The sequence below is a fragment of the Haplochromis burtoni genome, unplaced genomic scaffold (genome assembly GCF_018398535.1).
Source record: "Haplochromis burtoni strain Fernald_Lab_line unplaced genomic scaffold, NCSU_Asbu1 Contig_858, whole genome shotgun sequence".
NCBI classification, from domain to species: domain Eukaryota; kingdom Metazoa; phylum Chordata; class Actinopteri; order Cichliformes; family Cichlidae; genus Haplochromis; species Haplochromis burtoni.
The window spans coordinates 103301-115404 of record NW_024583219.1 but is presented as its reverse complement, the minus strand read 5'-3'; the positions used below and the strand labels follow the sequence as shown (position 1 = coordinate 115404).

General features: G+C 41.7%; 1 protein-coding gene across 1 annotated transcript; it reads left to right on the top strand.

The window, feature by feature from the left end:
- Positions 1-2368: 2368 nt before the first annotated feature.
- LOC102306814 (proenkephalin-A) lies at positions 2369-6884 on the top strand. The gene is made up of 3 exons (XM_042215884.1): positions 2369-2672; positions 3004-3150; positions 5876-6884. Exons 2-3 carry the CDS (start codon positions 3007-3009, stop codon positions 6470-6472), a joined length of 741 nt encoding a protein of 246 aa, XP_042071818.1. The 5' UTR covers positions 2369-2672; positions 3004-3006; the 3' UTR covers positions 6473-6884.
- The last annotated feature ends 5220 nt before the right edge of the window (positions 6885-12104 follow it).

The window sequence follows — 12104 nt, the reverse complement described above, 5'->3', positions numbered from 1 at the left end:
ACATCCGTTCCTCATTACCATCTGTCTTCAGCTGTGTGAGCGGCCTCTTGTAGCATCCACTGTGGGCCAGTAAGTTGTAGGTTTTCATGTAGTCAGTCCAGATGGCACTAAGCTTTGTACTGCCTGGTCTTAGAGTCATCATGTATTGCTTCATTCACCAGCAGCTTTGCTGGATGTCTGACTTTGTGATGTGGACTAATTCTTGTTATGGCAGATGTACAATGCTTCTTTGTCCCAGAGTTTCTGCTTTGGGTGGGGCTGACATTTTACTGTTCTTCCCTTGGAAGTGCGCTTACAATTTGGACGGGTCTTTGGAGAACAGGGTCATTCTTTTGGCTTTGTTGATGTAGCTCTGTGGCCAGATCTGTGAGCCTTTGTTTGGCAGTGTCTAGAGCTTCAGTTCCACAGTTAAACTTGATGTATAACAGTGTGAAGGTAACAATACTTACATGTGCTGAAGCTAGGAACAAGGCTAAGTTGAAGGGTAGAACCAGATGAGTTTAATTCTAAGGTGAGGACTGTGAGAAACTATGAACAACAGCTATGTAAACACTATAAACATGAACTATGGAGGTTAAATGAAATAAATTAATCAAAAATACTTAACTCTCTGTGTTCGTGCATCCACTTTTGTGAACGCTGGTCTTAAATACAGCTGTCTCAATCAGTCTCAGGTGGTGATTCTGGGAGGAGCAGCGAAGGCTCCACCCCAAGGAGGAGAGCAGCCACTGTGGAAAATTACTGTGACTCACCCAGACCATGACAGTGTTGTTGTTTAGTGAATGCAACTGATTAAAGTAGAACTGCATTGAATTGAATTACAAAACATTTCAGCACAACTTACAGAAAAAATGTATATTCACCATCCACCCACCCAAATCTCAGTTGGCTAACTGAGAAGAAACTGTAGAGTAGATGGCGCTCACTACCACAGACTGGTAGAAGTTCTGCACACAGATTACTGTACACATTAAAGGATACGAGCACCCTTAGAAAGTAGAGTCTGCTCATTCCCTTCTTTTATAGAGCACCGCTGGTCCCCCAGTCCAGTCTGTCATTCAGGTGAATGCCCAAGAACCAGCAGCTGTCCAGTTTCCACCTCCTCACCCATGATGTTGATGGGCCTAGTCACATTTGTTTTCCTTCTGAAGTCAACCACCATGTCTTTTGTCTTGCTGATATTCAGAAAGAGGTGATTTCTTCGAGACCACTCCACAAGTTCCTCGCCAGCTTCTTGTACTTGGAAATTGTGTGTTAATAAAATTGGATGAATGTTTATCATTTGCACTGCAGTTTCCCATAAGGAAGCAATATGCAAATGTTGTGTGCATTCACACATGTGCACACACACAGACACAACACGCAGTTGATGCCGGGATATCTTTATTGAGCCTGTTGTTCTGAACAAATAAGTGCTGGAACAGTGAAGTGCCTTGGTAATGTTAGCAGAACGCCTTTTTTAATTAAAAAACGTCCTGCATGAAGCAATGATAACAGCTATCTGTGTGAAGGCGATTAAGTGGGAAATGGGGATTGTGTAACAGAGTAGGTCACTTTGCTCACTGTCTGTTTTAGTATATGAATATTACAAAACTTTTCATGAATTATCCAGAATTATGCAGTAAAGTGGTGAAAAATCGTTATGTGTGTTGTTTGATGTGTACAGTGTTATTTAAATTAACCCTCCCGTACTTTATATTGAACTAAATAACTGAATTATTCCATTTGAATGTCATGTACCTGTAGAAAAAACAAATAGAGCAACAAACTGAGACTGGGTGATGTGGCTCAAGAGTTGGGAGTTCGCCTTGTAATCGGAAGGTTGCCGGTTCGAGCCCCAGATTTGACAGTCTCGGTCGTTGTGTCCTTGGGCAAGACACTTCACCCGTTGCCTACTGGTGGTGGTCAGAGGGCCCGGTGGCGCCAGTGTCCGGCAGCCTCGCCTCTGTCAGTGCTGCCAGGGTGGCTGTGACAATGTAGCTGCCATCACCAGTGTGTGTCCAACGCATGTTGTGTGTGACATGTACTGAGAGTGATGTGTATAGGAAGCGCTTTGGGGTCCTTAGGGACTAGATAAAGGCTATATAAATACAGGCCATTTACCATACCATTTATTTGTGCCAGCACTGCACCTCCAAATCTGACTGAGTGGTGATCGTTATGGAGGGTGGGGTTGAGGCGAACTAAAGGTCGTCGGGCGGGACGATAGAATCAGGTACTGCCAGCCTCCTTTACCGTTTTTTGTCTCAATACTGGGTCTTTATCCGTTAATATTCCTGACAATAACCCCGCCGACGTCTGTACGTCGTTGCCACCAACTACTTTAACACCCCGCAGCGCATCCGGACACAGCACTGCACCCAGCTCTTTAAATTGACGATAGTAATGGTATTTGTTTTTCTCGCTAAAAGGCGACACACTGCACTTCTGTTATTGTCAGCAGACGGAAGATACAGCGCCGATTAGAGGAGCGACCAAGCAGTGTGTATGTCTTTTGTTGATTGGCTGAACCGTGGCCACTCTTCCCACAGCCTGCCGCTCACGGAGCTGCGCGCAGATATATTGAGTGCACAGACTTGAGCCAGTCCAGTTTCACAGCCCGCCGCTACTCCCCAGGGCACAGGACAAGGAAATCTCCGAGCGGCTTTATTTTCTGTTAAAGTAAAGCAGAGGTAAGATAGCGAATACTTTTTTTTAAAGTGATGCACCGGTGCTTATACTACCCACTATATCTACAGCTAGTAATAAATCATAGAGAATAAGGCACATCACCTGAAGGCGCACTCCCTTTGGGGAACTCTCACAGTTTGCGTTACGTATTTGCCACATTTTTTTTCCTATTTTTTAATTGTCACTGCTCATAAAAGGTGGCATTATAAATTGCTACTAGTTCGTTACAACCAGTAGTATCAGTCGTGTACTTGGTACTCAGTTGAACATTTGTCTGAAAATGATTAATTTTAAAATTAATTTTTTCCTCTCTCCCCTCATTTCCGTACTTAGACCATGGCTTCCCTCGCATACAGCAGTTGCATGTGGATGATGGTTCTGGGCGTTTGTGTGTCACTTGTGGTTGGAACAGACTGCGGGAAGGAGTGTGCACTTTGCGTATACCATCTGCTGGGACAACAGTCTGGTTTCTCATCAATGGTAATGTCACTATATATTGTTTTGTTTATATTTCTTAAAAAGAGACAAATGAATAATTCATGAAATGTAATCAGTAAGTTGACAGTGGCACTGTGCCGTCTGTCAGTCGGATTGTACTTTTTATACAAGCCATTAGTCAGTTTTTCTTCTCGCCTGAACGCAGTTCATTTTGTCATAGTTCATACAAAACATGTAAAGTGACATTTACAGTGTTCAGCGAACATATTACGACACAACTTCTTGCCTTTGCTATTCTTTTGTACTTTATTCTTTTCTGTTCAGTTTTCTATGCCGTTTTTTTCTTTACTAACTAAATTTCCGCCTCTGTTTTCCGTTTTTATTTCCCGTCTAGTTTCCATAGCTTTCCGTTTCACATTTGTAGACTCAGTTATACCAAATTAGACAACAGTCGTAGCTGTAATCTCTGTGGGATTTCAACCCATGCCATTTTTCATGTATATTATGTTATTCTCGCTCCTTGATTTGATTTAGTCTTTTCCTCTTTTCACGCCTCCCTTTCCCCTTTCAAATGCCACTTGCAAGATCTGTTGATGGCTATAATATTGATCTGGCATTCGAGTTCTTCAAACTGCAAATGCATTTTATCGTTTCCCTGCCTTTTCTTTCCATTTAAGACCTCGCACACTTCGTGTTTTATATTTGTCTAATATTTGTATATTTGTTTTAGGTTTTTCTCAAAACGAAAATAATTCAGACGCTGATGTTTCAATCACTTTGAGTATGCAGCATATGCAGTTACAGATTTCAGCCTTGCGTGCTTCATGTTGAGACACAGACAAGTTAAAATATTGACCAGAGAAATAAAAACTCTATGTTTGGAACATATATTTTGCATTGCTTCATATTCTAATAAGACTACTCCATATCATATTTTACATGTGAAAGAATTTCAAATCATTTAATTAATTATCAGTGCGTTTAGTATATTTAAATTACTTCTTACTTACTTCATTCTCTGAATGTTATTGGTATCTATTGAGATCTGAATTACAGAACCTTACATTTTGAAGAGGCACTTACACTGTTTTTATATTATAACAAATGTATGTGTGCAAATAATGTACATATAATGTACATTATTGTCTTTAGAGGAAAATGGATAAATATGTATTAGGTGCTAATATATTCTAATATATTCCCAATTCAATTTTCAGTCTTCAAAAGCAAACAGCACTGAAAACTAACCGAGGCACAAATTCTGCCTACATGCTATCGAACATTTTTTTCGAGTCAACATATTTGTGATGACTCTACGAAGTGAAATCCAATCATACCAAGAGGTTACGTGCAGATTATCCTCACAGTGTGCAGCTCAAGGGCCCAGCAGTTGCATTTATTATGACTATGTTCCTTCGCTTGGAGTTAAATGAATTCATAACTTAAGCAGGTTTATATTAGATGTATCTGCTACACTCATGACAGGTGAGGAACAGATGAGACGTCTTGTGGAAAATGTATTGTCAGTAGTTAAAGCAATCGCTAAGACCGTGGACCCGTTGTAATGTGTTCTTGTTGATTGTTTCTCTGCTCTGTTGAGTTTATGCCTTTGCTGTCTTATCGCGACACAGTTTGTGTCTTTGTGTGTCTGTTTGTGTCAGCCTCTCTTCAGGTTCAGTAACATTTCATTAGGTAACAGTGTCATGTTTTAATGAAGAGGGAAAATAAAACAACAGTAACAGCAGAATAAACCATTAAGGGAAGACTGAAAATCATTCATTCTTATATTATTATCATTTGTCTGTGACAAAAAAGTAAAACAATATGAAATTCTTCTCTATTTCAATTCTTCCAAACAAGCACAAACTGAATTACAAATAGAGAAACTGTTACATTTAGTGATCACAGTCTTATCACATATAATATATAACATGTGCTCAGGCTCTAGCTTTCATTCAGAAAATAAACTGTTGCTATATATTGCCAAGAAATTGTTCGGTAACCTGTCTTCTTACCAGCAACTTTGCTCAGGGGTCAGATTGCCACTAACACTCAGATTATTCAACATGTGTCCAGCATGTCCTCAGAGCTTTATGTGCCGCCCTGAGCAGATGTTGCTGTTACAAAATCTTGGACTTCAGGTGGAATTTGGTGTGGATATTGCATGCTGTTGTTCTCTTAAAATTTACTTTCGTTTCTTTTCTTTTTAGAAATTTTAATTGCTTATGCTGCTGTCTTGACCAAGACGAGAACTTAATGGGAATCTTGTGGCTAAAAACAGGACAAATAAATAAAAAATAACAAGAAAAGAAAAATCTTGGAACAGATCTAAAAGTCAATAATGGGTCTTATTATACCTCACCTTTTAAAAATACACTTTCCATAAATACTTTTCTGATGTCTAGAAGTTGTCGTGGTGCTTTACAAAATGAAAATGTATCATTGTCACTTATGTTATTAAAAAGGACAGAAAAAGAGCTGTGTAAGAGGTATTAGCTTTATGAGTAGTATAGAGCCTGAATATAACTTCTGATTATAAAGGAAGACAGAAGCATTTGAACAGTTGTTCATCATTATTGATCGTTTATTGATGTTTTTGAAGAAAGATGGTTCAGCATGGACTTCTAAATGAAGCAGTCATTTATAGTGTCCAGCTCAAGCTGAAAACTGATTCAAATGAATACTGAACTGGATAAAACAGCGAGTTGTACTTGGAAGCTATTGCATTTATGAAAGACTTGATAGCAATTTTGATTTTTTTTTTCAGACATGCTCTCCTCAGTGTGATGGTGGGTTGGACAGCCAGAAACTGCGCCTGTGCCAGGACTTACTGCTGGAAGAGGAAGGCCGTATTCCAATGGATGCTTACCCCAATGCACAGGGGGCGCAGGAAGCAGAAGGTACCCTGAACACTGAAGATGAGTTTGCAAGATCACCAGAACAACAAATGTCCAAGAAGTATGGTGGATTCATGAAACGCTATGGTGGCTTCATGTCTCGCCGCTCATCCTCTACAGAGGGCTCACTAGAGGAAACCAGAAACCAGAATGATGAAGAAAACCTCCACCTGGACATCCTAAAGTTCCTTAATACAGAAATTGGGCGTAGCAATAAGGGGGTAGATCAGGGAGGTGAGGTAGTAAAGAGGTATGGAGGTTTCATGCGTCGGGCTGAAGGGGAGGTTGCGCAGGGTGACCTGCTAGAGGCAGTGTTAGGCCGAGGCCTCAAGAAACGCTATGGAGGGTTCATGAGGCGTGTGGGTAGGCCTGAGTGGCTGGTGGACAGCAAGAATGAAGGGGTGATGAAGCGAGCTTCGGAGAACGGTGGTGAGCTACAGAAGAGATACGGTGGCTTCATGGACTAGGAGAGTTATGACACCCCAGTCCCTCATCCGTCCAACCTTATCTAGTAATTACCTTGTTATCAGAACTTTTTTGGTGTTCGTGTAAGTTGCCTGCCCACCTATACTAAATTAGATCTCATCTTCTTTTGCATAATGTGCTGATCTTTGGTTTGACTGGTCCATGTAATGATATAAAGAAAAAATATGAACATGCACTGTTCAAATGTACACAAGCTGTTATTCGGTGTTTATGTTTTTCATGACAATATTATTTATTAAAAGAATATGTTAATCAACATGTGTGTGTTCACATTATAATTTCACAAACTCTGACATGTTTGAGTTTATGTGTTTGCAGGCTCAGAAAAGAAATCAAGTGCTCTCATTTAAATATGCAAATATTTGCTGCACATCAATAAAGACAAACAACTTATGACTGGCTGCTATTGTAGTTTCTATAATAGTGATACTGTAATAAAAATCAAATATAAACGCTACAAATTATATAAAAATGACTAAGGGTATATAAAGAGTTGTACACATGTGTTTTAATCGTTTTTTTATATAAATCAAAATTTAAAAGCAAGAATAGCTTATATTGCCTGTGGGTTTACCTTTCAGTATACACTGGACTTCAACACACTGAACAAATAAATCCAATTTCTACACTGTTTTCCAAAAAGGTAAACGCGATAGTTGTCAAACCTTAATCCAGTCACAAACCACAGAGCAAGTGTCAGGACATTAAAATCCGAGTGGGTGGAGGAAAGTGTAGTTCTTACAGACGAATGGGAAACATGTCTAAAAGTAAGAGCCAGGATTCAACCTCAGCCAGGCAGAAGCTGAATGAGTAGGCACCACTGGTGGTGGTGCCTGGTTTTAGAGGCTGTATATCTGAGTGTCATCAGTGTGAAAGTGGTTTTTAAAATATACACTCAAGTGTGCATTTTAATGCAATGAAAATGTTTTCATACACAATGAAAACAGCATTATATGCAGCTTGGAACCCTGAGGTATACCACAGGTCAAGGGGGTGGTGTTAGAAGACTCATTTCTGACAGAAAAGTAAATGCTGACAGAAGAAGAACTACTCAAATAAGACTTCTGATACACCAGTCAAGATATGAAAAAAAATGCAGTATTAAAATCCCGTGATCGAACGAGATATTGCTCAAATCGTGTGATTGCACAATTTGAGCAATATCTGAGGTAGTTAGTGCCGGGTGAATCCCCCCACCAGTGGCTTAAATCAGTTTCTGTTAATGCATTGTGGTAATACATCTAGGATCAGAGACTTGGACGCTTTGAGCGGATAGCCAGTCCAGACTTCTGTACAGAGGTAACAGGGATCTTAACAGTAGGCTGGCACCATCCGTGAGACTAAACAAATATTTATAATTGTTAAACTTTCTGGATGCACGCTCAATCATCCAGGTAAGTAAATCCCCAAAAGTTGATTCTGTTCATCTGGACGTTTTCAGTGGGAGAAACATTTCGTCACTCATCCAGGTGACTTCTTCAGTCTCAGCTGACTGCAGGTTTCAGGTCAGTAACTTGATCATTAATATGCAAATTCTTCATTGATGACAACTGATCAACAACCACTAATCAATAACCATGAGTCCCAATCACAGAGAGTTGGGGAATGGCTGCAATCACAGCATTGTAAGATGGTGACAGATGCACCCTTAGGCCCCTCCTCCATTCAGAGATGGTCTTTCCCTTTTCACGTGTACGCGCAGCATTTTCAGATGAAAATGCCGTTTTCAAACCTATCCGGTCTAGTGTGGACGTAGCCTCAGTTGGTCGGCACAGACTTTCAGGCAGGAGGTGGACACACCGTCAGATCCTGGTGCAGGTAGGAGGTCAGAGGTGAGGGAGTGAGGGCTGCAGGTAGTGTTTTAATGTAGGTGTGAGGTGAAGGTGAGCAAATGGAAGGTGTGAATCATTGTATACTGTTAAAAATGTTATCCAAACCCACCTGGAGCTTTTGAAAGACACGGTGAAAAACATCAGCTTCGATCGAGTCATTCGTCTGGGAGAACATCCTCCGAGGTGGATTCTCCAGCAGCTCTTCTGCTCCTCATTTCGGGAAATCAGCAGGAGGGTTTTTATGCCAGCGCCACCTGTCACTCTTCTCCAGTCTGTCCTGCTACCCCTGGTGGTAACTTGGCCTCTTTGTGTGCCGCACGGACATCAGAGTGCAGTCGGGACACTTTCCCTGTGACTGTCCTCTGATGGAGGTCGGTCAGGTGTTCTGTGTCTTTGGCCTTCCGACACCTTCCCCCGGTCCAGGAGATTTACTATGTATCAGTAAGGTGCCAAGGCAGTATTGGTGGACTTTGGCTGCATGTTTGGAGGCAGAGTAGGTGGAGGACAGGTGTGTGCATGGGGACATTCATGAATATCCCAAGGTACCAGTGGAAATTAGGTTGGGTGGGGTTTGCACTGTTAAATGGCCAAAACATGAGCAAAACATATTCAGTGAAAGCTCCAGTTAGCTCTCGCCTGACTCACCCCTTGATTAAGGGGGTGATCAAGTTCAGTAGGATAATGAGGCAGTGTGTGTGGGGTGCATTCTTAACTGGTAGAGACACGGAAGATTTTCCACTGGAGCAGTCTCATGATGACACTTTACTTTCAGCCTTTCAGCCAATCAACTGATGGTTGATTTGATGATTGATTTCTGCAAAGAGTGGGGGGCAGGCACCATTTCATTTTGTAATAGGCTATACAGGATCCACGGCAAAAGCTTGTCAGTCACTTGAATCTTTTATTTTCCTTTTTTCTTTCTTATTACAATCACAACGGACAAGACCAGGAGACAGAAGAAAGGCAGAAAGTTAACAGGATGAGAGGGAGAGAAGAAACACAGAGAATCTGCTGGAAAATAAATAAATAAATAAATAAAATCTTACTGAACAGCACACAGTACTAATAATACCAGATATATTTAGAGGCAGCATACGCAAGAAAAACACCACCTGAGAGCCACCAAAGCCCCATCTATGTCAGGACTACAGCCCCTGCACCGGGGCCCCAAGTAACCTACCTGTAGGAAACCAAGCAGGAAACCAAAGCACAACCCCCTCCGAAAACCACACATCAAAACATGGGATGACGTGACAACAGGCAGAGGAAGACAGAGGACTAAATACACAGAGGACAACGAGGGGGGAAACAGCTGGAACTAATCTGATATAATGGGACAGGGAGGAAGTAAAGCTGAATACACAAAACACAGGACATGGGACTATCAAAATAAAAGAGGAAACCCAAATACAGAAACTCACACTCAAGACACGTGAGCTTCACACAGCGACTGGGGAGACAGGACTGACAAACCACAAGAGAAGATGAGACGCAGAGGGAGGGAGAACTATCATCAGTAAGAGGCTAAGAGCTAGAAACTAAACACAAACTAAACGATCTAATAAAAACTCACAATTACAAGAAGACCAAACATAAACAACTTTATTTACTTAGAATATAATTTTAGCCTGATTTACAATTCAATTCAATTTTATTTATATAGCGCCAAATCACAACAACAGTCGCCTCAAGGCGCTTCATAGATACAGAGAAAAACCCAACAATCATATGACCCCCTATGAGCAGCACTTTGGCAACAGTGGGAAGGAAAAACTCCCTTTTAACAGGAAGAACCTCCGGCAGAACCAGGCTCAGGGAGGGGCGGGGCCATCTGCTGTGATTGGTTGGGGTGAGAGAAGGAAGACAGGATAAAGACATGCTGTGGAAGAGAGACAGAGGTTAATAACAGATATGATTCAATGCAGAGAGGTCTGTTAACACATAGTGAGTGAAGAAGAAGCACCCAGTGCATCATGGGAATCCCCGGCACCCTACACCTATTGCAGCATAACTAAGGGAGGATTCAGGGTCACCTGGTCCAGCCCTAACTATATGCTTTAGCAAAAAGGTTGAAGTTTGGTCAAGAAGGCTCACCAGCGCCTCTTCTTCCTGAGGACTCTGAGGAAGAACCACCTGTCCTCAGACAACCTGGTGAACTCCTACTGCTGCACCATCGAAAGCATCCTGACCAACTGTATAACAGTCTGGTACGGGAACTGCTCTGCCTCGGACCGGAAGGCGTTGCAGAGGGTCCTGGAAACTGCCTAACACATCGCCGGAGCACCACTTCCTGCCATAAAAGACATCTACAGGAAGCGGTGTCTGAAAAGGGCTGGGAAAATCATCAAAGACCCCAGTCACCCATCACATGGACTCTTCACCCTCCTGCCCTCTGGGAGGCGCTACAGGAGCCTCCGGACTAAGACCACCAGGTACCAGAACAGCTTCTTCCCCACAGCTGTCAGACTCCTGAACTCTGCTTCCTGACATCTGACCCACGTTAACACATTTCTTTTGTATTGAAAAACATAAACACTCACATCGCTGGTAGGTTAATGCAATGCCAGCTGTTTAATTCACAGCAGCTTCTGCAGTAACCATGGTAACCACAGACACTAAGCAGCTGGGTCGACGCAGGTCAGACTCTGGGAAGTACCCTTCATGTCTCTTTGAAAGTAAAAGTCAGTCGTTCATCAGCGTGCAGCTTCCAGCACGGTGCTGTTGAAAAACTCCCAGATGGCTGCAAACCATCCAACACATTTAATGTTGAAACAGGACACACACTCTGTAATTGCTGTCCTCATATCGTGTGCAGAGACTGAGCCCATGTGTGACGTTTGTTTTTATATCTAATCTAATCTAATCTAATCTAATTATATCTAATCTTTCACATGTGACGCCGTTGCTATCTCAGTTACACTGGCTTCCTATTGAATTCAGAGTCCATTTTAAGATCCTGGTTTTGACTTCTTTGCATGGACAAGCACCAGCTTACATCTCTGATCTTCTACAGGCCCATGTCCCAGCAGGTCCCTGAGATCATCTGATCAGGGCCTACTTGCTACACAACACACTAAGATAAGAACTAAGGGAGACAGAGCTTTTGCCACGGTGGCCCCCAGACTGTGGAACTCCCTCAAAGCTTAAGATCTGTGGACTCAGTTGTCTCTTTTTAAAAAAAACAAGTCAAAACTCACCTTTTTACAATTGCTTTGGGTTCATTTTTGCCTGTTTTATGTTTTATATTTTTTTTTGTTGTCCTATGTGCAGCACTTTGTAATTGTGTCTAGAAAGATGCTATATAAATAACATTTTACTTACTTACTAATCTTTGCTCTCAAACTTTTAAACAGCAGCAAGTCTGCAGCTGAGAGAATACAAACTCAAACAGTCGCAGCAGGTTTGAACGTTTCTGTTCCAAATCAGCTGGAAGTGCCACGATTTCACTCAGTCTTTTATTTGCAGCATGTTTTAAGTGTTTAAAACGGGGGAATGGTGGAGGACTGCGTTTTAAATGAGCTAAAATCACTGCGCAAACACAGCATTGCATTGTCATGGGAACATGCGTGTATTAATTTGGTGATTTATTAAAAGTATAAATGTTATTATCACTTATTCTTATCTGCTGCTGAGTCTCTTACGCTGATGGAAATGCAGATAACACATCACAAACATCTGTTCAACCAACCACATTCATTCCACTCTGATCTGACAAACTGGAGCGTTCGTCTCTTTCACAGCAGTGTTGTGTTTGACTGCTGTATTTTTATGTTCTTTATAT

Bases quoted from the DNA above. Each gene is read 5' to 3' on its own strand.
- LOC102306814 (XM_042215884.1), top strand. From the start codon at position 3,007: ATGGCTTCCCTCGCATACAGCAGTTGCATGTGGATGATGGTTCTGGGC. The intron at 3,151-5,875 runs GTAATGTCACTA...TTTTTTTTTCAG, and splicing joins AGTCTGGTTTCTCATCAATG to ACATGCTCTCCTCAGTGTGA.